The sequence below is a fragment of the Pseudopipra pipra genome, chromosome 3, assembly GCF_036250125.1.
Source record: "Pseudopipra pipra isolate bDixPip1 chromosome 3, bDixPip1.hap1, whole genome shotgun sequence".
Lineage (NCBI taxonomy): Eukaryota > Metazoa > Chordata > Aves > Passeriformes > Pipridae > Pseudopipra > Pseudopipra pipra.
This window is the reverse complement of record NC_087551.1, coordinates 70,503,474-70,527,922: the sequence shown is the minus strand read 5'-3', so window position 1 is coordinate 70,527,922 and position 24,449 is coordinate 70,503,474. Positions and strand designations below refer to the sequence as shown.

The 24,449-nt window shown below is 42.3% G+C and overlaps 2 protein-coding genes across 3 annotated transcripts in view; one reads left to right on the top strand and one right to left on the bottom strand.

Moving 5' to 3' along the window:
• The window catches only part of ARMC2 (armadillo repeat containing 2), an 81,880-nt gene extending 69,030 nt beyond the window's left edge, over nucleotides 1-12,850 (top strand). The window contains exon 20 of the mRNA XM_064649801.1: nucleotides 6,685-12,850. Coding sequence (XP_064505871.1) covers nucleotides 6,685-6,691 — 7 coding nt within the window. The 3' untranslated portion in view covers nucleotides 6,692-12,850. The remainder of the gene's footprint in view (nucleotides 1-6,684) is intronic.
• The window catches only part of SESN1 (sestrin 1), a 78,230-nt gene that overhangs the window by 1,678 nt on the left and 52,103 nt on the right, over nucleotides 1-24,449 (bottom strand). The window contains exons 1-9 of one of the 2 annotated variants that reach the window (XM_064649811.1): nucleotides 13,377-13,397; nucleotides 7,881-7,946; nucleotides 6,793-6,993; nucleotides 5,715-5,897; nucleotides 4,170-4,412; nucleotides 2,759-2,906; nucleotides 1,844-1,956; nucleotides 1,412-1,602; nucleotides 1,036-1,180 (exon numbers count right to left, since the gene is read on the bottom strand). In XM_064649811.1, coding sequence (XP_064505881.1) covers nucleotides 1,036-1,180; nucleotides 1,412-1,602; nucleotides 1,844-1,956; nucleotides 2,759-2,906; nucleotides 4,170-4,412; nucleotides 5,715-5,897; nucleotides 6,793-6,993; nucleotides 7,881-7,946; nucleotides 13,377-13,394 — 1,308 coding nt within the window. In that variant the 5' untranslated portion in view covers nucleotides 13,395-13,397. Of the gene's footprint in view, nucleotides 1-1,035; nucleotides 1,181-1,411; nucleotides 1,603-1,843; nucleotides 1,957-2,758; nucleotides 2,907-4,169; nucleotides 4,413-5,714; nucleotides 5,898-6,792; nucleotides 6,994-7,880; nucleotides 7,947-13,376; nucleotides 13,398-24,449 lie in introns of those variants that run through there. The other variant, XM_064649810.1, reaches the window with a different exon arrangement.

Genomic DNA, 24,449 nt, shown 5'->3' with positions numbered 1-24,449 from the left:
GTTCAGTAGCTACCAGAGTGTTCTCCAAGCTCATCTCCTCAATGTCTTTAATGTTTTTCTTTGAGGATGAGATCAGAAACTGTGTGGGGGAGGGCGTGGAAAGTATTTTCTCACTGACAGCAGGTGGCTGTGAGTTTGCTCCAGCATGTGAGGGCTATGTGTGGTTTCATTTAGATGATTTCCCTGAGCATGATTGGTGACTGCATTCAGTGACATGTACATGCAGGATCTTTGGATTTTGATGGCTACGGAGACACAAAGTTTTGGGCTTTAAAGAAGAATTTGTGTGCTTGAAAAGCTCGTCTATCAGTTAGTCTAACCAAAACATAGGTAGTGTTTTACCTGAACATCCTTAAATCACTGTAGTTATAGGACCCTGTTTTAGGGGGTTTAGCAAGAACTAGAGCCTTTGATGATTTGAACACTAATGATTCAGGCATCTTTATGTTTCAGCACTGATTTTAAGCAAGGCCAAGAAATATTTTTCCAAAGAAAAACTGGAGAATATAAACTTTTTGGAGCAGATATCTGAGAGTTAACAGCAAGAATATGACTGGGAGGTGCAATTCAGACTATAACCCAGCAGCAGGGCTTCAGGCTTTACCATAAAAGAACTGCTTTGGGGCCATCCATGCTTAAAGGACCAGGGGAGTGCACAGACCCTGGCCGAGCCAGCAGCTGCTCCAAGTCTAAGGGCAAGGGAGGGATGGATCTCACATCCCTTCCCTGCCTCTCTGGGATACAAGCAGTACCAACTGCAGCTGAGGTGAAGCTGTAGCATTAACATGTCTAATTCCCCCACACTGCTCAGAGCTTGCACAGTCCATGTCAGCTGTTAGCTAGCAAACATGCAGTAGGAAATGGGAAGGTATTTCAGCCTGGGAATACTACACTTCCTAACAAATTTACTGAGTGTGAGCAGAATTCCAGTAACATCAGCTAAAGCTTAAGTGCTAGCTGGGTAGCTGTGCCTGTCAGGGTGGCATCGATCAGGGGGGGCCTGTGTCTGTCCCTCAGCACGCGCGCAAACTGTACCTTCTCAGAGTGTTCAAACTGCCTCCAGAAGCTATCATACATTCTTTTTGTGGTCTTTTCAGGAGTGCAAACCACAGTCTTGATGTAAACTTTAAAGCTGCGGTCCAACAACTGATTAATTTCACCATAGTCATAATCATCGTATCTGTTTGGAATTGAAAGAAAATCACTTTCATTTTCAAGAAGCAGTTATTTCACTTGCATTGTTTCTAAGTTCCTATGGCAAAAGAAGTTGTTGAGTCATTTTTACGACTACTGGCCCTACCCAATAAACACAAATATGTTTAAAAAATACACACATTTACTTAAATAACAACTCTGCTTCAATCTGAGAAAGAAAAACTAATGCGTTTAGAACAAAAATAGTAAAACTGACCTTATTCCAAACATACAATGAATATAGTTCCAAATAGCTCGTCTTAGCATTGAGGTATCCACATCTTTGTGCATGGCCATTGTGTTGTAAGTCAGATTATAAGCAATATGAAACTTCTCGTCAAGTAGTTGTCCCACATCTGGATAAAGACGATTAACCAAGGAATAGCCATGGTCTTCCCAGGAATAATCCTTAGAATAAGTAAAAATGCAGAATGGAGAATGTCAGAAATGACGTTGTGAATACCCGATGCTTTAATGTAATTGATCTCAGAGCAGGTAATCCACTGGGAGGTGGGGGTTGTTCATTTGCTGGCTTTAAGCCTCATCCACAGGGCAGTAAGAGACAGCACAGTGATTTCCATGTTTGGTATTGGGCACAACAAACAGATTGTGCACTAAGCCTCCCAAGAGCAGACCCCATCCATGTTACCTGAGCACGAAAGGTGGGCACATGCATTCCGTGTCTGGAGAAGTCTTTGTAACCATAGCTGGTATCCTCAAAGTGACGAGACACATCTCTTGTTGCTGCAGATTCTTCATCTTCTGTTAATATCAAACAGAATTTCACACAGTTTTGGTAAGAACAAATTGAAAGTCTCCTAGCAGAACTTTTGCAGAAGAATGGGAGTCTCTGTGCTTTTTAAACAAACACAGAGTTTCACTGGACTACCCGTATGAAGATTCTTTGGTACAGCTCAGTGTGACACAGCTATGGAGGCAACTCCATGAAAAACACTCAGATTCTTTCTAACAGACAAACATCTTTTTCTCCCTTCTTTTGTGCACCAGTCTTCACCCTGTCCCCTAAGTCTAGGGGACACTTTCCTCCTAACTCAAGGGATCTGTAAAAATGTCAGGGGAAAAACCTGTTTTGGAACAGATTGCTTCTTAAAAAAGAGACTTCTGAGACTTCCAGATGAAACTGTTGAAGAGCCCATGACAACCCTAAACCTGTAAGAGGTTAGGTATTGTCTCTCAGTCACCTGAAAGCAACATTTCATACACTTAAACAGCAAAGTGTGTTAAGGCCTTTTTAGAGTGTCTTGTGAGATGCTTAAATCTCTTGTGAAACTTTTAAATCTCTGAAAAGAGAGATTCCATTTCTGCTGGAGATTTTTATTAAACATAGTATTGCTATGGTGTGTTTCAGAGAAGCCACAAATTTTGGCACTACTTTGCTTTTAAGTGTTCTGGAAGAAAACAACGCATCCCTAATCTTGATATGGTAGTGTTTTCGAGACATCTAATAACACTTCCCCCCCCCCCCCTTTACAGTGGTAAGTATTTCTTCAAATAATTTGAGAAAGTCTGAATAAAAATATATTCAACTCTACGTCTGTTCTACCTGAAGAACACACGAACATGCTTTCTCTCTTCTCCCTTTCAAAACGTGTAGCCATCTCTTCCTGGCTGGCCTCCTCCTCGTCTCTGCACTCCTGTAGCTGCTTCATTTTCTCCATAAGAGCCTCAACTTCACAGACCGACTCTGTAGACTTAAAAAGAAGAGAAAGACATTTAATTTTCATGCAACAAGAATTGACAATGATGGCAGAAATTGTAAAGCCAGAAAATTTAAATGCAACTGATATCCTTAATTTGCATATTTAAATATGGATTTTTCAAGGAAAACATTTTTTGAAAGAAACCTGTATTGACCCAATGGTTCACATTTAGTCATCATCTCTTCTCAGTTAAATTGCTGGAATTTTTAGCATGATTTAAAAACTAGCATTTTGGAACAAGTGGTTCGCACACTAAAATTAGTTTCTCTTACTTAATCTAAATTAACAACTGAAAAACAAGGAGCTGTAACAGAAATTCTGATAGAGGAAGTAACCACAATTTACTACCCAACTGTATTTTTCCCCTTCTCTGCTCACAGACAAGAAACACTGAAGGAAAAAGGAAGAATGAGTGTAAATGCAGATTTAATGAAGCCTCAAAAGAAAGCTAGTTCAGATAATCATATTTCACAGGAGCTGTTTTAACACCACAAGACTATTAATTCAGCATTCAGCCTTGTAAAAATCCATCAGCACAAAGTGTAATAAAGTTATCTTTAATTTATACAGTTCTGCCCTTTTCCTCTCTGCCTTTTGCAAGTTTGCTCCTTCAGAGAGCCAGCAAGCTCCATCTAACAAAATTTAAATGCCATTTAAACCCACACCGTTGCAGTAGTCTCGCAGGCAAGGAACCTGCAGCGGAAAATGCCCTCATGGCTGTTCCTAAACCAAAGTGCAGTTAACATCATGCTTTTCACTACGTGGAAGCAAGTACAGATCAGCATAACTGCTGCAGGCAGGAAATGCTGTTTTAAAGACAGTCAGAAAACTGTGAATGATCTGTTAAAATGATCTGTAGTGTGATGCATCACAAACATCTCAAGGCAACAAATTCAGAGGCTGGAATCAAAGGAAGAGCCCACTTTCCACTGCACCCATGAAAAAAGCATTCCTGGCCACTGCTGCTCAGGACACATATCATGAACTAGTTGAGACCTGGAGTCATCTCAGTTTGCTTTTATGAATGACAGGAGATCCAAAAAATAGACAACAGGGATTGGATCTCTCTCCCTTTGGTAGCTTCCCCCAGCTTACTACTGTCATTTCAGCTCCTCCTAAATACACTTTTCCAACTGGTTTAGGCTCATCAATCCCACTCCCCACGAATGAAAAGAGACAGGCACCCTCCACGTGTTAAGTTTACAAAGAAACTACTACTATAGAAAGAGATTGTTTGTTCAGACAGATACTTACTGGAATACTTCCAGTTGGGCTGGCATGGATTTCCTCCACCCCGTGGTAACCATTTGTAATATCGCATAAGCAGTAGTTACTGACGGAAGGGGGCCTGAAAGTGTGACCCCCCTCACAGTCGATCTCTGGGCTGATCCCACAACCAAATGTGAAGGAAGCAAGGGAGTGGTAGTGTGTAAGGAGAACAACTGCATGGATCAGCTCTGCCAGGGACCAGCTGTTCTCTTCAGTCTTTAAAAGTTGCTTAAAAAGTAATGCAAGACAAAAGTATTAAAGTCATTCATAAGACCCCCACCTTAATGCAACCGATCAACACATTTCTTTACCAGGTAAAATTATTTTTCCAACATCCAATCTTGCTTCCTAACTCTCTGCTGCCATTAATGTGCTCAGTATCCTGTTACCAGATGACCTGCCAGGGTTAAGCTACAAAGGAGATGACTTCTCTCCCCTCTCTGGTCCTCAGCAGTTGAATCAGTTTGGGTTTCCCTTTTGTAACGTGTGGTTTGTATCGAGGCCAGACTGACTTGCATTGAAATTTCACACCTCAAATGAAGATGCAACCACAACAGCTGCATGTTTCTTCAAATGGTCTTTGCAGCATCAGAAAACCCTGGCAACTCCTTGCAGATAAACTGTGTAAGAACCTGGCATCAGGGCTGGGCTCCCTCCATCTTGTCCCTGGGGGTGGAATGCTCTAGATTTGACAAGAAGCTTCAAACTCTCAACTTCCCCTTCAGGCAGGAAAGTGTGGGAGGTTTGGGGCCTTATGGCAGAGCATGAGCCCTCCCGCACACCCCAGTGCCCTCCCTCCCAGCAGGATCTGCCATCACCTCTCTGCCTGGCAAGGCAGCACTGAGAAAGTCTCAGCACCCACATCCTCCTTGCTCAGGTCACAGAGAGAGCAGAGGAGGTGCTCCAGTAGCCAGGGCTTGGCCCAGGGCAGGCCATGAGAGCTGCCATCACCACACGCACGCTGCACGTGCCCTCGGAGCTGGCTGGTCTAGGTGGCCCTCAGAGGAGCAGCCCCTTGGTGGCTTGTTGGTGCTGTGGTCCTGGTTGGCTTCTACCACCACTGCTCCCCTGGGCAGTTCTGCCAGCCTGCTCCCTCCAACCCAGCCTGAAAACTCAGCATTTGAACCAGGCAAAAATGTGGTGGCTGATGTTCTGCCTAACCTCTGGCAGCATCTCAAATACCCAGCGGTTCTGGCTACTGAAAGCACATGACTTAAGGAGGTGCAGACCTGAGCACATCGTTATTGCACCAACAGAACTCCAACATGACACTCTGAAATGTCAAATTACAAATGTGTTGTAAATTAAATTTTAGTCATTTAAGAGCAGTTATGATCACTGGCACATGATGGCATTAGTTTTACAAGGGCACAAGTGATACTGTATGATGCTATATCACAGTGATGTAGCGCTGAAATCAAAGTCACTAATAGAGAACATCTTTAACCCAGTCTGGCTCTTAATCCTAAGAATCTGTGATTGCATTACTGGAAAAAAGGGTACATTCACATTACTTCAGGAAAGACCTACCTCGATATGTTCCTTGGTGATAAGCCAGGGTCGGTGAGCCAACATTTTGTTCAGTTCTCCTAAATTTTGCAGTTTTTGAGGTGCATTTTCCAGACCATTCAACCATTTGGGGTCTCCACCAACATGAAGGAAGTCATTCACATGGAGATTAACAAGGTAAGAGCACTGATGTCGTGCTGCAGCCTAGAAAGGAAAACAGTGTGATACAGAAAACAGTTACAGAAAGTGCTTTATGACAAGTAACATAAGTCATCATTTCCTCAAAATATGCAAGAATAACACTTGCAGTGATCAAAGGCTGAAGTAAAAAAAAATTTCCTGAGATGAACACATCAGCTTGTTTTGATTATTGTTCTCACAACATAAATATCCCTCATTCATATACACTATAACTATGCTGGCTACAGGTGCAACATGCCTATACCCAGGGAGAAGTACAGGCATGGATTTATTATATGTCCTGAAGCAAGTAATCCATGCTGCATCATACTCCCCAGGGGATAGAAGCTGTCTCTAGGTGAATTTTTACCAGCAAAAGCAGGTTTTAGAACACATATAGCAAGAGAGACTACAGGCAGCTTTTCAGCCAAGACAGACTCATTATCATTTATTCAAACACTAATATTTTCCGCATCAAATTAAGATGCAGCCCAAAACTTTAATTCAACTTCAGCAAGCAAAGATCATTGAATGGACAGATTGGAAATCAACCACTTCTGGCAGAAAACTTGCTTAGAATTTAGATGCTCAGAAACAGATGATGGGACTGACTACTGATTTAGAGGGAGGTGTATTTGACAGGACACACACACATAGAAAAAACCTTTCCTGAGAAACAGTTTCTGAGGTACTAAGGACACCAATAACAAACAATTGTCTAATTTTTATAACAGATTTTTTCCCCTGCGCTGATCTTATGAAACAATCTGTGAGCCAGACACAAACAAACCTACTCTGCTTTTCCCCTTAGCTCCTGATGAAATGCCTTTCCAACTAGAAACTGCAAAACACAGTAATAAGCAGTATTAAACAAGACCAGAGACTGCTGCCAGAGTGGCTGTTTCTGCTCGCTGCATACCATTATCCCGATGTAGTGTCGGTAATGAAGCGGGAGTGGACCATCCATTTGCAGCAGATAGTGCTGAGTTTTTAGAAAGCTTTCAAGATACTGCGGGTGGAAAACCATCACCAAGGTAACATTGTCCAGTCTGCCCAGCGTGGCAAAAGAATCTGCAAACAGCGTGTGCATCGCGGCGTCTTCGTTTCCCACCTGAATTGTCTGATTGAACAGAAAGAGCAGTGAGCAATATTGTCCAAGTACCACCAATAAAATCGTAAATAAATGTATTACCACAGCGCTCAGAGGCTCCGAGTGAAAGGAATTATATTATAAATCTATTAATGGCATTAGTGCACATCAGGCACATAAAATCCTTTTAATACCTCTCATTTAGGAGGTCACAAATGGTTATAACAGCAAAAGAAGATTTTTGGCTTTTGTCTTTCTCTAGTACAACACTGATTTCTCATTTTTAACTGTCTCACCTTCACTTTCCTGAACACCCAAGCTTGATCTAACTTAGTTCGTTATAACTAAAATTTAATTGAATAATCACTTTTACTATGGATAAAAGAGGAAAAGAGTAAAAAGCTAGCTAAAATGACAAGAGAGAGAAATAAAAGGAAATTGAAACTTAAGATTCTAAAATTCCTAGAAAACTACAGGCATAATACTAACTTTTCCTCTGCTCCAAATTCTCTTACCAGACAATCAGGAGAGAAGCACCAGAAATGCTCAGCCACAACACTCTGAAGCTTCTCAGATTCTTCAGAATGGTAGCAGCAGCTCAAGAAAAAGCAGTCTCAGAGCAGGGGGGCAGGTACCTTGTGGACCAGTAGGAAATTACATCCGGATGTTCACAAGGAAACAGTATTGGGTTTCTCTCATGCTAGATAGCAGTATGGGAGGGGTCATAACTATTCCAAAGCTCCCCAAGGCTCTTACTGTTCTAGAACTGTAGCCAAAGTCTTCCCAGGACTGAATGTGATCACTACTGAAAATGTTTTGCAGCTCAGCAGCTGTCCTGAAAGCAAATGTGGGCTACTACTAAAAGGACGTTCCTTAAAAGCATAAAGTTCACTATGTACTTGAAAATACTACCACACCTCCTTCTCAGGGATGAATCTGCTTGGTCCGTGTCCCAGTGGTCTAGGAATTCTTATTCCAAGTTCCTAGAAGAGAAAATTACACCACCTTAGCATTTAGTTATAAACAACTTTTTAGCTGTGGTTGCAAGACAGAAGAGAGTTCTCCATTCAGAGCTGGGCTTATTTGGGTACTTGTGGTACTCTTACACAGGCACTTTTACTAGTACTGTTTGTACAAATGCAGATCATTTTTTTATACGAGTGCTTTATAATTAGCTGTGCTTGTTTACAGCGCACTGCCCCACTCCAGCAACAAAAAGTTCAACAACAAAGGCCCTGTCAAGTGAAGAAAACACATACAAATTTATATGCACATGCATACACACACACATACACACACAAACACGCTACAGCCTGGTTCACAGAGAATTCTGCATAAAGCATATTTTGGCAGGGTGTCCAGGACAAGGAGTTCAGAACATGCCGGCTGCTGTGTGGTTATGCCACTGATACAAAACGAGGCTGCTGTGTGTGCACATCCGCAGTACACCAGCACACAACACTCTGTGCATCTGTCAGGAAATGAAACAGCTGTAACCCTAATCAGATTTCTTTTTCCCAACCTCAAAGAGCACTCAAACTGCTGAAAGTACCTGATCTACATTTGCATCTGCTTTCTTTTCAAGACAGGATAAAAAGCTATTCACATTTGGAGGGAAGGAGGGAGGGGATTTTGCTCAATCAGAACAGCAGCAGCCACGTCTTTGCACACACTTCTGTGGACGTGTTACCTTACAGGTAAGGGGGAGGTTGGATACCCCCTGGCAGTTCACTCCTTGTCCTCTCCCTCAGCTAGATAAAGCTTACTGACTGGCCTACAGCACTCTGGGCCCTTTGTGCAGCCAAGAAGCAAATGCCTAAAAGACTTGGATGCATTTGTGCCCTGCCTGTTACATCGTTCCCTTTGGAAGGGTGGGAGCCATATATTCAAGGGCAGTCTCTGCATTTAGAACAGAGCAGCCCTCAGAGAAGGCACAGCAGGGTCCAGGGGGCACATACCAAAGCAGGACATGGCCTCACCACACACATTCACACATGCCCACCTCCCTATCGCTCCAGAGGCTCCCTCCGTCACATGTGCAGCATTTGTTGCAAACCAGCTCTCCTGAGGGGATTACTCCCCAGCAAGCAGCTTGGCTTCCCCAGAAAAGATGGGAGCCCTGCCACCCAGACCAGCTTCCTGCAGGGCAGCTGATGACATGGCACTCTTACAGATGGAGGGAGACCTGGGATTAATGCAAAGGATGGAGCTGAGTGCTAAACACTAGGTATATATAAACTAATGGTTTGGGCTCTTTATCTGTTCCCTCTTTCCCAATCGTCTTTGAGAATATATCCATTGCCTCCATTCCATAGCTCAAACCATCCATTTTGTGATGATATCAACTCCATCCAGGTTCTCAAGCGGATTTTGATGAATAAATAACCATATACTGAGCCAGTTCAGGCCACACAGAGCAGAGGGGCATCTTCAGCTGGTTTAGGCCTCAAGAGTAGATGAAGCCCCCAAAACTTCCTGCCAAATGCAGTTTTTAACTTTGCTACATTTTCCCCACATAAATAAAGGGTGTTATAAACATGAGATGCTGGTTGCACTCACTTCTGCACTCTTTCTGTCTTTAGCTGAGGTTCCTATTTGCATGAGTTCACTGTACAAAAGCAATTTTATTAATCAGTTACCGTTCCCTGAATTTTCCCCTAAGATTAAAAACCAGCTTCAGAGCCAGAAACAATCAGTACAGGTCTAAGTGGCAACCATCAAACTCTTCAGACTCTGACAGTCTCCTTAAATCCTAAGTCAGATGTCTTAATTTCTCAAGTCTTATTTGGATGAAGTAAGATCAAAGGGCAGCTCTCTACTAGTAGTCTTTTCACTTTTTCTCTGCAATACAGCTTTTTCCTGCTGAGGGTCCCAACATTCACAAGCAAATTTTCCCTGTCAGCCAAGTAACGTCACTTGTAGGATGGAATTTATTGCCACCTCTTCTCAATGCGCTAGCAGAGCTTTTTATTTCAGCTACAACTACACTAGCAAATTAGAGAAACATCTTACATCTAAATGACAGCAAGCAAAAAAAGTTTGTAAGCATCATTTAAATTAGCAGCCTGTAAGCAGCATTTCATTTAGCAGATGTCTGCAGGTGTCTGCCAGATCAAGCACTCCAAGAAAAATACCTTGAAGTTTAATTCTTGAACAACTATGTTTCAGTCTTTCCCTTTCCCAGAACAGTAGGAGGAAGAAAAAAAAACCCAAAATTTAAGAACCTGAGATGAGCAGGCTGCTAACATATTTTGCCTGGCAATATAAAATACATCACTATCAACACACTTCAGTTTTTTAAAGCAGAGGTCAAACTTACGATTACACTGCACATAACAGGTTACACATTACTTAACTCACCAAACACTCTGCAAAGTGACTGAAGAGGTTTTTTAAGGATTAAATAAGTTGCTTTGTTTTCACTGAGGAGAGGGAGCATCCCCCTGATTGATACCATGGCACCAACCCAGTCCTTGAGAAGCCTGGGCTCAAGTCTCTATTCTGACAGAGAAGCTGCAAAGGGCTTGTGAAGATGACCCTGTTTCCCATCTGCAAAAGGGGGGTTTCTCCCAGAACGTGCTGAGAACAGAAGCAGCTTGTCATAAGGTGCATGCTTAAACACAGTCATGAGACTTGTGTAAAATCTGACCCGTTAGAAGCCTTTTGAAAACTTTTATTCTTCAGTTAAAAGCTATGGCAAACCTTTTATACTGCCTTCCCCTCTTTTTCGGAATTAGCATTTAATAAAGTTCTAGTACTTCAGAAATAGCAGGGGTGCTCCCAGTATATCAACATTTCAAATACTAACACAGTAATAATTCTCAAAACAGTCCTAGTGAATCTTCCCTTCATTTTAAACATATTTCTATGCTCCACAATACCCTTCACTAAGCCTCCATCTTCCAAATACACTCAACTCAAGGAGTACCACTCTCCTTCTCTTTCAAAGGCAAGACCTGCATCCTGACCAGATACATCACATCTCTCTCCTGCACCTTCCTCCTCAAGCTCCACCTCACCTGGAGCACCAACAAGCACTTGGTAAAGCAGTCGAGGCCGGGATGAGCAGCAGTTGGAAAAAAAACTATAATTATTTTGGTTATTACAAAAGTATAAGCAACTTTCATGTGATTCCAGACCACTGAGTTGCACACCAAAGTGACCTACTTAGTGACGTGTTCTCTGCATCAAACTTCTCCCAGCTCCTTTCCTCCTGTTTGTCAACCTCACCACACCACTTTCATTCAGTTTAGAAACTCTGCAGCTGAACAGAGATCCAAGCTCAGCAGAAAGCCAACCACAACTGAGGCTTTAGGTGCAAATAAATAATAATAAAAATAATAATAAATAATAATGATGATGCTGCATCAGAGGCACTCCATCTTCAAAGCCAGACCATAAAACTCTGGTTTCTCCAAAGCTGAGGACCAAGGGTGGAACAGATTTCACTTCCAACACCCAGAAACTCAAGCTAATGGAGGGAGGTGGGCCTTGCCTGGTGGCAATCCACTCCACTGCTCACCTGCCATATAAATGCTGTATTGTTTTGTTGGCAGAGACAACCCTGAAAATCCCAGAAAAGCCTCCTCTTTCCCCTTATGTAACGTAATTTGTATTTCTCTACAGCCACTCTTATTATTTCTATGGGAACTATGTTCAACAGGAACCTGGTGAAGTTCATCATCATCATCACCATATCATCTGAGGAACTCATCTCGTGTTTAGAAAATGCAAGATTCCTGCGAGGTAGGAAAAGTGATCTCCCACTGAGGGAAAAAAACAACCCTGAGAAACAGAAAAGCTACACATGTTACAGAAACTGCTACAGAAGACTGGTGGCTTGAGCTCCAGTCACGGGGTAATGCTGTAACCAGCAGACTGAGGGCCTTTTCAGACACTTCTCAGCCAGGAAACGTTTTATGCAAATTCACACCAAGAAACAGCTCTTCAGACTGAGACAGAAAAGTTAATGAGACAAGTCTGCAAACTTAATTACATACTTCCCAGTTACCATTCTCTTTTACCAGTCTGGCCTAGTTAGCACATCCAACTCCACAAGGACAACCAGACCAAAAATCTGTACTGCATGCACATACATGCTCAGAGAAGACCACTCTAAAGCCTCCAACACATATAAATTCACACAACTGACAGCTTTTCTGTATCTTACGACTGTCAGTCAAGTCCACTTTTTACTAACTTTTTAAAGTGTCTTGACAGGAAGAGCATTCCTATCAAATTTAAGTAAAAGCTTGAGATGGAAAATTGAACAGCAGATGTGTAGAAGAGGTTTATAAATATTTAAAAGTACAACACACATTACCTCTGCTAGTAATAGAACATCATCTGCTTTGGCTCTGTCTCTTAAAAATGTAAGTGAAGAAAATAAAAAGTCACAGACTAAGCAGATATTCAGTACCAGAAATTTCACCTAGAAAAGCACCTTCTGCAGCAGAGCTAAGCTACAAGCCAAGTCGCAAGGCCTCTGGAACAGGAACAGCTACCAAACCTTAGCTGCAGTTCTTCTTCCACAGGGTTCCTAAATGCTTTTTCAGCAACCCTGTTGCTCCCTCACTACTGGTTCCTTGCAGCTAGAGGTCTGTCTCTTACCACAAAACCTCTCCCAAAACTCAATGATAGTTTTGTCTGATGAGTTTGGGGACTGTTACCAAACTGCTAATTTTCAGTCATCCAGGATTCATGAGCTGAGCGCTAGCTATGGCCCACAATGCTCAGACTGCTTCCCGGGTGTTAGCAAAGTGAGTCATTTTGCTCCCCTCAAGTATAGTCAGTACCACTATCAAATGTTACATCTCACAGGGAGACTTATTTACGTACTTATTTAGGCCTTCTCTAAATGGCAAAGAGAACATTTTATCATAGACAAGCCATAGGCAAAATAAAATTGTAATTATCAATTTACTTCACTAAATCACATTTGGATGAACGTTTTTATCTGAATCATCTGTGTCCTGATTAAGCACTAAAAGCTGCTAGATTCAAATTCAAAAAATTATATAAAAATCACACCCCATAATACAATATAAAACAATCTGAAGTAAGGAAACAGAGAAGGGAAATGAGTTTGAGGTGATTTTTTTTGGAGGTAACATTTTCCTAGAAAACCAGTCATCATTTTATGTAATCTAAGTGCATTCCTACACAAGCTTAGGGTTCAGAAAGGCACAATGAGCTGTGGGTTAAAAACCCTTCAACACAATCTCCTAAGAGAATTAATTCCTCCAATGTGCCAGTGCTGAAAATTCAGCATAGTATACTACAAAATGGATTTGAGGCATGAGCATTAAAAATACCCATTTAAGGCTTTATAAGCTTATAGGATGAAATACCCCTAAGCATCTAAGTGTCCAAGAAGGTTGCACTGCATTTCCAAGAGAGACTTTGGCACTTACCAGCCTAAGAGGCTTCATGCTGCTGCTGCTGCTGCTGCTGCTTCACTCACTGTGTCTGGTTCCTACTTCCCCTTTAAAGGTCACTGACAGCAAAACCTCACTGGTGGTGACACTGATAGGCTACAAATGGAGTTTCCTTGTTTAGGACCTTAACAACAAGAACTGGCACAACTGGCCCCACAGGACAAGTTGTCACCAAGCTGATACATACTCAGCCTAAAAGCTGTATTTTCAGTTCTGCAAAATGCAGTAACTACTGTAGTTTCATACCAGATGGAGAGCTTTTGGAAAGGAAGGGATTAAGAAACAAAGAGAAGTGATTAAATATGTTTCTTTTCTTACAAACACACACACACAAAACACCCCACAAATTTTACACCTTTTCTAAATGTGGGGCTATGCAGAACTGGCAGTTTTTCCTATTTTATTCATTTACCTAATCCTGAAGTAACTGCAATTGTTGTAGCTTTCTCAAACCAACCATAATTCACATTATAATGACAGGAAAAAAATTACCCCAAAAATGTTCACGTACTCTAAACTTCTGCAGTGGATCCATTTGCTGGGCATCTAAGACTGTCGTTCAGCTGAAGCACCAGACATGTCTCCACTTGTACAGATTTAAAGAACTGAGAACAAGTACTCCCCTTCTGTTACAAAGCACTTTGTTCCACAGACCTACCACTCTTCACTGTAATTAGAGCATGGCAAATGCTGAACTGTTTCTATTTCACACAGAATATATTATTCCTATATGAATTTAAAGACTTAAACTACATTAATTTCAATATCAGTAAGTGTACTTTCTCTGAATGTCTCCAAGTCCATTGAAATTTCTGATTTTAAAAACATCCCCATCCAGTTTACATGACTTGATTCAAGACAGAAATCAAGGCAAGTGAGTGTGTTCCCAGGGTCACACACCTTGTTCACAATAGGAGGAATAAAAGCAAAGCCCAGACTACTCTGTCTCCAGCCCTAACACCTCTTCTCTGGTCATCTTCTAGATCTGAGTAGTACAAACAGGTCCAACTGGAGTAGTCTCAAGGCATCCTATTCTTCCTCAGCAACAGCTCTTCCTAAAGTGGTTTTGTGACACAACTGCCTAGAGTCCACAACCCAATTTACTTTTGATATGAGCTCACTGAAACTGAGGTTGAATTTCACTGATTAATGCCCAGCTTTTCTATCTGGCACTTCTGTAATGTGTACAATGAAACAGAAAGATTAGAGAGCAAAGGATTTGAAATGAATGTCTGCAATTTCCCTGCTGTAAACACTGTTTAAATACCAATAAATTGGTGACAAGGAAACAAGTTTAAATGTGATACTTAGTGTTTGCATTACATAGAGGGTATTGCTGGATTGTGTCAAAGTAATATGTATGTATCCATACGTACCAACGAGTTACTAGATCAGTGCAAATCAGAAAAATTCAAAACAAGTTCTGTGGCAACCTGCAGTGGTTTTGAGGATTTAAAAATTTCCTTTAAAAGAAAAAATCCTAATGTGGTGACACTAAGATATTTACAAGAGAGATAGATCTAAAACAGCAGGTTCATTCCTGCCCACAATAATGCTCTGGACTTGCACTTGTTTACAATTACAGCAAGCTCTCCCCCATCAGCATTACAAGGACTAGCCTTACTGTTTCAAAAGGATAATCCAAGTCTGTGCAAGAACGAAATAAATACCGGGCAATTCTGAGGCATAAAACCACCTAGGTGAACCTGAGAACCCACAGGAGACACCCTGCCACCACACACACAAGCGGTACACAGCCCTTGTGGGACCAGGGGCAATGGGCAGGATAACGACAGGATCTGCACAGTCACCGCAGGCAGCAGCTGGTTATCCCGCAGCTAGTTAGGACCCGCGAACGACACCCTCCAAGAGAGGCGCCCGCAGGGCAGGGCTGCTCCTGCCTTCCCGGCCCCGCGGCTGAGCCGCAGGGAGCTGCTCGGGCCCCCGCCCCTCCCTCCAGCAGGGATTTCTCCGGGGGATGCGCCCGGGGAGCGAGACCCCCACCCCTGGGGAGGCGCAGCCCCGCGGGGACCAGGCGTAGGGACACCCCCGGCCCTCGCCACCCGCGAGTACCTGGTGCTGGCGGCCCGGCGCTGCAGGGCTCGGCCCCGGCTCGCTGCTCTGCGGCCCCGCTGCGGCTCTGCCGCGGCACCGCCGGGCCGGGGCGGCACCGAGCCCCGTCCCGCCCCCTCGCCCGTCCTGCCTGGCAGGGGCGGAGCGGCCGCCGGGCACCAGCCGCTCGCTGCGGCCCCACGGCGGCTCCCGCTCCCCGGGAATGCCAGCAAGCACCCCGGGCAGGGGGATAAGAGGCAGCGGCCCCCAACCCACCCCGGCCCGGCAGGGCTGCCCCGAGCTCCGGCCCCCTCGGCTCCGCTCCGCTTCGCTCTCCTCCCCGGCACAGAGACGCTCTTCGGACAACGCTTTTCCCAGTTCCTTATGCAAGAGTTTCTACCTTCTCTTTAAGCAACAAAATAATTACGGCTTTTAAACCGACAAATCGCAGGAGGTTCACATTTTGCAGATATTTGTGTGACTAAGTGCCTGCTGCTGCTGCTGCAGAAATCTGGCCTCCTGCCTATTCCCAAGATCATAACAGTCCTGGGCAAACATATGTTTTGCAATCGCATCAGCAAAACACTCGGCTTTTGTTTGCAGGAGGCTGTGCTTCGCCTGCCGACCCCCCAGGGCTGTAAACTCTGCCAGATGCCTTGCATCTCCCACCTCTTTTGGTCTGCGATTTTATGGAATCCATTATTTCAAAAGAAACAAGTCTCTGAGCAGGCCCACATGATTTTTTTTTCTTTCACAGCAATATAAAATTTATAATGTTACATTCTGTTACATCATTTTTCTTCAAATATTTTGAATTAAAATAAAATATGATATACCCCAAGAGGATAACTTCTGTTGCAGTTTTGATGGGAGGAGGGCCAGGACAGCTCTGAATCCCCTAACATACCTACCTGGAGGAAGAAGGATTCTGCCTACAATTCAGGCTGCTCGGTTTTGAGACCTAGCAAGCTAGCTAACAACCAAGCAGGGAAATTCCATGCCACTGAACTTTACACTTCTGTTAAATGTAAAACGGACCACTGAAAAATTGCTCACAGGCTGTTCCTGTTATGGGTGTACAAACCTTGCAGCTAAGTGCAGAAAACACTGAGGACAGTGCTGTCAGGGGAATGTGACGCAAGGCAGCAGTTCGCACATCTCTAATTCAAGAGCTTTAAAGGCTTCCTTTCCTCTACACCTTTCAAATACCACCACCTCTCTGGGCTATGCTATTAACTCTGAAAAGCCTAGGGATACTCTACTGCTGAAGGCTTAGCAGCAGTTATAAGGTTAAATTACCTAGAGATGCCCAGGTACCACAGCTCTTTCCTTTCTTGGGGCCTTGGCTTGAAGCTGATAAGTTTCTCCAGAAGAAATGGAGTGTGATTCCTACCTTACTTGCACTTCATGAAATGCTCAACAGAAGCATGGAGAAAGAAGAATGCAATACTGGCAAGGAAAGTTGCATTTTGTGACCTAAAAAAATAAACTAATTCCCACTGGTTACTTCCTTACTTCAGGCCAAATCATAACAAAAAGAAGGGATGGGCTCTCTTTCAACACAGGAAAAGAACTGGTTTGCGCTCAGAAAAACTGTTGAAAAGGAGAGGAATTACCTGAAAGCTGAAATACAAGGAGATGCCTCACCATAAGGAGTCTTCCTGAACGACAGATGAATGGTCATCCCCTCCAATGAATTTGTTAAGACCCTCAGAAGAAGGGGTGAGGGGAGGAAGGGCAGCACTCCCTCACTTCCAAAGTGGTTTTGCCCCACTGTGGTCAATTGCCCTGCCTGGGTATTTGCCTGTTTATATTAACAGTTGTTCCTATACAAAGAACCTTGGCAGATACAGATTCTTCTCTGACATCATCCAAGGGAAATTCTCTCTCTTTAAACAACCAGCTCAACAACAGAAGGTCGGAAATTATATAGTGTCCTTTGCTTTCTCTATCAGGATAGATGGAGGCAGTGACAGCATGTCAGAAAAACTGTGTACAAAGGGGAAGAGGAAGTTGCACAGCCACAGCAAACAAATAATAATGGACTTAAAAGCTCTCCCATATGGCCTGAGTACATAAGCTCTGCTCAGGCCCTAGGTATGTCTCTGACTTAGCAGAATCCCATCACTCCAGCCTGATGCAAACCCTTTCTCCACTCCAGCCCTCACATGAGTACTTCCAAAGTGCAACTCCTCCAAATTAAAGAGCACACACAAACCTGAGCCACCTGCTCATCTCATCTGTAAACCAGCACACAACTGCCGACTGAAATTATTTCTATTTGGGAGCTGGTAAGACAAATGACATGAGCAATTTCATCAGCGAATATGGTTTGAGACTGGCATAGAGCTCATTTGGGTACTAACGAGTGCAAGCCACAGCACAGCTGGAGGACATGGGGACAGATCCATGGTACAGTTTGCATAACTGGAGCGTTCCCCTGGGGAAATACAACAGTATGTTTGACCCTGTATCGATGCAAGTAAACAGCGATCTAATGAAATGCTCCTAAGGGAAAACACAGCAACAGATGTTTAACATGAAAATATCGATAGGTACCCAGTTTCCTTTCACCCAGAATTAGCTCATGAGAGATACTCAAAACAAATACCACCTAAAGCATGGACGCATACTCCTTCATAGCAAGCACTTCCATAAAAGTTGCTTGTATAAAAGAGTGGCATTTAACCTCTGGGCACTCTAAGTTATCAGAAATGAAATTTTCCCTTATTGCTACGGTTAAAAGAAATGTCTTGGGGAACCTAAAAGAGACCAACCAGCTACAGTGTGAAAAGCCTGCTCCTGCAAACACATATGCTTGCACTTGGCTGCTGTAACTTGGAACAGTTCTGTTTCAGTCCAATAGGGAAACTTTTTTGACTCAAGTTCAGCACAAAGAGATGACTCTAAAAACTGGCAAACCAAAATCTTAAATTCTTTCCACAGAAAAACTATCCAAGCTGGAACACTTGAAACACCTGTTGCTGCAGTGCTCATAGATATCAAACTAATATTTCGGAGGATGATCAGATGATTCTTTCCCAGGAACGTTTGCAAATAAAACCAAACAATTCTTTGGGGCTCTGAGCTGCCCGATTTGATTTAGCTCCACCTAATATACATGAAGCCTTAATGAAGTCACCAGGTGTTTCAGCAATGAATAAGCAGCCCCACACTGGCTGCCCTGAACATTTCCTTGTGCAGTCCTCTTGTTCCTCACTGTCCGCAGCCACTACCCTTTCAAATGTATCTATTAATCTCTTCTATCCCTTTATTATACACTTGTTATTTCTAAAACAGCAAAAATCTTCATCATGATAATGATATGGCACAGCAATCAAGCCATTCATTACAATGATGAAAGAATTTAAATAGGAGAATGTATCATCCTAGCATGCGAGTTAAGAAAAAAATGGTCAGTATTTCAAAGCATTCTCCTTCATTTAAACTTAATATGATGGTAATTCTTCAAAAATATCATTCTATTATTAGAAATGGTACACAATTCTAGGGAGGAGACTAAACTGTATTCTTCCTACAGTCTAAATTCTTGCTGTATGCGTCAAATAGGAGCAGCCCCTTAGGAATGTCATTGCACCTGATACCTTTATAATAATAACAAAAGTTGTTTAGTAGAGTGGAGAGCTGACAATTGGCCACATCAGGAGATGAGTCTAGACCAATATACAGAAGCTTTCCTTTTGTAGTCTTTAGGATTGCAAAGCTGGCTAAGACTGAACATTTTACCATATTCAAACATTATATTTATTGTCTTTTCTTTGAACATTATCTGTCCTTGAAATGCTATTTTTCTATTTCTGGATCTTTCTTACATTCTGCTTTCTTAATGGCCACATCTTCACTTTAACAGGCAAATGACCTGCAAGTAATTATGGGGGTTTGTGAGTCATTATAAATCAGGCCATTTCTAGTCCACTGTATTCTCCACCAAAGACACACCATCTTTTTTCTCAGAGGCTGTGAGACTTGGTTGTTTCACCTAAGCTTTTCTCACAGCTACTGACTTTAACTCACTGACTTGCAAGAACTCCAGTGACTTCATTTGTTCCCTGAACTATTTGGTTCATCACTTAGGACTCTTACTCCCCCCAAAGAGTCACTTTTCTGGTGATTTCTGCCTGTAATATTTCTACGGCTCACCCACCTCTTAATCAAGTTGTTTGTTTTTAATGTCACCAAGGCTTGTCCAAATTTAACATTTCCTTCAGCAGTTATTAGGTAGCAGAAGTAGAAAGTTTAATTCAGGGAGCTCTAAGAAGTTGAGATCTTGAGATTATGCATGCTTTGGCAAGGACATGAAAACAGAAGTATGGTTTCTAAGACTACTGCAAATAGGTAGATTAAAGATGCATATCTAAAGCTTAGAAGATTGAAAGAGTGTCTTACCAGATTATTCTTCCCTCTTTTTATGAGGGTACGCAGCTCCTCCTAGGCTGATAAACAGCAGCTGAACTATAAAAGTTGTTTGTCTGGCTAGCTGTGGGTTCTTCTAATACTGGTTCTGAGGTGGCTCTACACTCCTGCACCACACAAGAATACCCTGGTTAACAACTCCCTCCAGACCCAGCTCTCCCAAAATCAAAGTCCGTATCAGGTAGTTTCAAAGCTGACCTTGGTAACTCACAGGTAACTTCTGATCTTTTGGTGGGTAGAGGGTGTATAGGGAGGGGATCAGCTGTCCAGCTGCTGATTGTCACACCCTGGGGAATGGAACATCTGTGGGCTGCCAGTCACTCCACAGTCTCAGTACTAAACAAGCATTAAGGTTAAACAATACTAGTTTAACTTTAATAAAAGAGTGAATTTGGAGTTGAGTCAAGAAAAATAAAATTTAACAAAGCTCACAGCTGTCTAGAACTGGTTTGACCTAAAGAGGTCTCCTCTCTTTCCTTTAGTTAGCGAACTTCCAGGTCATGCCAATGCCCAAGACATTTTTCACAGCTCCTTGAAGTTGAGATCCATGCTACCATCTTATACTCCAGTCCTTTCTCCCCAAAATGAATACTAAAAATGGATGAATATCCTGTCTTCACTGGGTGAAAATTCACCCTTGGAAACTTCCTGCAACTCCTAGTCCTCATGATTGATTCAGTGAAGAGCAATGAAACAATGCAGTACCTTACTTGCTATGCTGCCTGGAATGCTGTCTGACCCTGCTTCACCACTATCATGTAAAGATGCAGTTGTGGAAGGCCTGTCCTGCACAGATGGAGGCAGCCTTATCACTCAGTGGGCAATCAACTGCAAACAAACCTTTTACACAATGCAAACATATGTCCTCAAAGCAAGGGAAGGCCAGCTGAATCATCTCCGTGAGTTTAAAGCTTCTGAGTTGTTTTTTTTAACTGCATTTGACCTCAGAAATAGTCTTTATATGAAAAGAGAAGAAAAAACAGTGAAATGCATCTCATTAGTAGCTTCTGACAGAAATCAGACACAACAGCAAACACATGGGGGAAAAAAAATGCCTGTAGGAGTACTGAAGTGTTACACTTGGCTTTACTGGAATTAGTGTTACCATGAGAGCAAGTGATCCAGAGTTGCACTGCTGTGCAGTTACAGCGAGTTTGCAGGAAATGCTGTGTAGGTGTCCTGTGAAAAAGTTGCAATTAAAACCTGATTTCATATTCTGGAACATACAGACATGCAACCCAGAAGCTCATCTCATCAGAAGCTTTTTGCCATCTTTACCTTTAGGGGTTCAGGTGTGTTTCTAGAAAATTGCTTGCTACTCTGACCTGAGGCTCATGCCTGACTTGATTCTGCAGATACAACAAACAAAAAGCTTATTTCTGCAGAGCCTTCACCAAGGAACAAACTAGCAACTTATAAAATGCTTTGTCAGGCTTCAAGTCAACTCTTAATCTCACATATATTCAGACTGCAGTCAAAAACTAAGTGATTTTTTGTGGAGTTTCCTTTTGGGGTGGGGGGGTGGAGGGGTGTGGGGGGGGAGATATTTAATGAATTCAATGTTTTCCCCACAAAAAGACAAGTAAGAAGAATGGACTGTGACAAAAGCATGTCATGTCATTTAGTGCACTTCAAGATGACTCTCAGCTATTTATCTGCAGCTCAATTGTTACAATGAGATAAGTTAAATAGCACTAAACTAATACAGGAATTACTGCTAGAGTTTCAGGAACCCTTATGTTAGTAACTGCAGTTTGGGGAACTGTTCTGTGGCTTTCTTTGTACACTTGCCACTTACAGGCACATGCTTAGAGTGCCTCAGAGCAGCAGACAATAAAAAAAAAAAAAAAAAGAAGAATCAGTTCTTTTATTTCCAGTTTTCACAGTCTAGCTGTGACCCACATAATACACATTATTTTTCCGAGTCTGGAAGTTTTGGAAAACCATCAAAGTTTTTTATTAGGAAAAAAATCCAAATATCTATAACACTGTATTCCCCTTGCACTGTCTGTAATGACTAACTTGACAGCTGCAAGTTCCTCAATAGTGAATCTCTCGCCATATTTACCTAATATATAAAGACAAGTACAATATTATCATATAGGATTTATCAACTCCTTTAGAACATTGTCTTGGCAAAAAGTTAAGTACAAAGCATCATCCTAGAAGAGTAATTCACATCACTGATTTAGTGATGGCCATTAGGAAAACAGATTATCTTCTAGTTCAACATCTGATTGTTATAAGTTAAGGAGACAACACCAGATTCGTCATTTTCATATCAGATCTGTTTCTTTTTGCTTTTATACTCAAAACCAAACCCATTAAGACCTCTGCTTGAGGAGAATCATGAAAAAACATTACCTAGATGAATCATGTATTACTTATCATTTTTGGCAATTATTATTGTTTAAATTCAGGCAGCACTGTATTTTTCACTCTTTCCCTTTTGAGAAGATGACATGGCTAAGATTTTTGACACAAACCATTTTATTGCCCTTTGCTTTCTAAAACAGAGGAACTGAGAAAAGCACTGATTTCCTCTTGATTCAAACCCTAAAAGATCTGTCTTGTCTCCTACTCAGCAATCAATACCCTTTCCTGCAGTGGGTTTCACTATGTTGCCACTTGCAGTAATTCGCTGGTTCTTTTTCTCTCCGTTAAAGTTAAAAGGTCACTGATACCACCCGGAGGTACAGCGGGGAGCAGAAGCCTCCTAGTCCATGAGGAGCCACCCCTGCCCTGTGACCAGGGACAGCCAACACCCGCTCTGATGAGCCCCAGCAACCTGCAATGCCACTGCCAACACGTGCTTCAAGGACATGGTACACGTGCCCCTGTTCAACACGGCACTTCTGCATCCTTCTAAATCCTGGATATCTTCAGAGCTTGGAGAGCTAGCTCCCTCAAGGCCCTTGGGAGAAGCTGGCCTGGCATCAAGCTGCCTGTGGGACTATCATCTTACCCTTCTACTGCCACTGCCACCTTGGCACTTTTCCACTGGCCACAGAGGCTTTGGGTCCCTGCAGGACAACTGTAAAGTTGCTGGGAAATTTCTGCAACTGAGCTGCTCGGCATCTGAATAAATCCACATACTTTTCTGGACTTTGTAAAACTGCTGTCTGCAGTGGTAACGTCCAGATCATGGAACTGTTAATACCTTCCCCCACCTACCTTCTCAAAAGCATATTTTCTTGAGGAACTAAGTTAAAACAGTCTTGAAACCAATTCTAGCACTTTCTGTTCAAATACCACTGTGTCTTTTTTTTTTTTTCTAAGTTAACCGCAATATTGGAACTTAGCCTTAAATCCACTGTTTGTAAACAATCATAATTTTACATCAACCACTTGCTGTTGAGAGAAGAAAGGCCACCTACTGTTGTTGGACCACCCTGTCTCCTTACTATACAGCATTTTAAACACTCAGTACTGCTAAGTCCAAGCTACCATTGAAGCTCAATCTATAGCAGTTTTCAAATGTAAAGTAAGTTAAAATGTACACATACCATACTAAACACACACATTTTTACTAAGATAGTATTAAAATAGGAGCTTATAGATCTGTTTTACTGGATATGAAGCTATAGCATTCAAACACCCTCTCATTTTATCAGTAAAGCTACAAATCTGTACCTGTCCCTTTGTTTTTCACCAGTGTGACAACTGCCCCCTGGACACTCAGCAGGGATTCTAAGTCAGCAAAACAAGGCAGCAAATGAAAACTCTGGCAGAAATGGAACATATTTCCAGTACAGATTACAATGCAACAATAATCACTGAAGCCTGTAAACTAAAATGCTACCAAAAAACCTCTAGTTCATTTGCTGACTTGCCTATATTACTAACAACAGCAGAGAGGATGCTTTCTCTTTATCAGGATGCGTTTGTCGTATTCCTGAGAAGTCTTCTCTTGAGACAGACTACCATTAAAATAATTTATTATTTTTGTAAATGTAAAGATAAATTTCATAAGAGTAACAAGTTATTATTTATAACTTAATGTGTATTTATAACTTAATGTGACTTGTAAGAAATTTACATGTCCCATCACACTCCTCTGAAGCTGGCAGGGCTGAGGCTAAACCAAACTTGGATTGTAGCCAACAAGGGCCAGAGGCCAACTCTTTAGAGCTGCAGCAAATATGGAATTACTTGGCAAAGCGTAGGTCTGGAGATGTCAAGGATCACTGCACAATGGCTAAAACAAATAAGAATGGGATGAGTCCAGGAGAAATCATTTTGGTGAGCTTGTGCCTGGGGTTCACAAAGAAAACAGAGTCAGGATCTACACGAGGATTTGAACCAGCAAAAACTCAGGCATTGGGCTATGGAAAGAAAGAGGACTCCTGAGGATCATCTGTCTAGATTTAAACTTAAGCCTAGTGGGAGTCATTTTGCTAAGGTTAGGTGTTTGTATGTCCACAGCCAGCAGCTGAAGTGTAGAGCTTGCAATAACCAGGATCCAGAAAGGGAGGTTCAATTACGGCAAAAGAGAGGGCTCCCTGAGCTCCTTATTGTTTCTAAGAGGCTGATTCTCTGCTCTGTAAGAATAAATAAATAAAA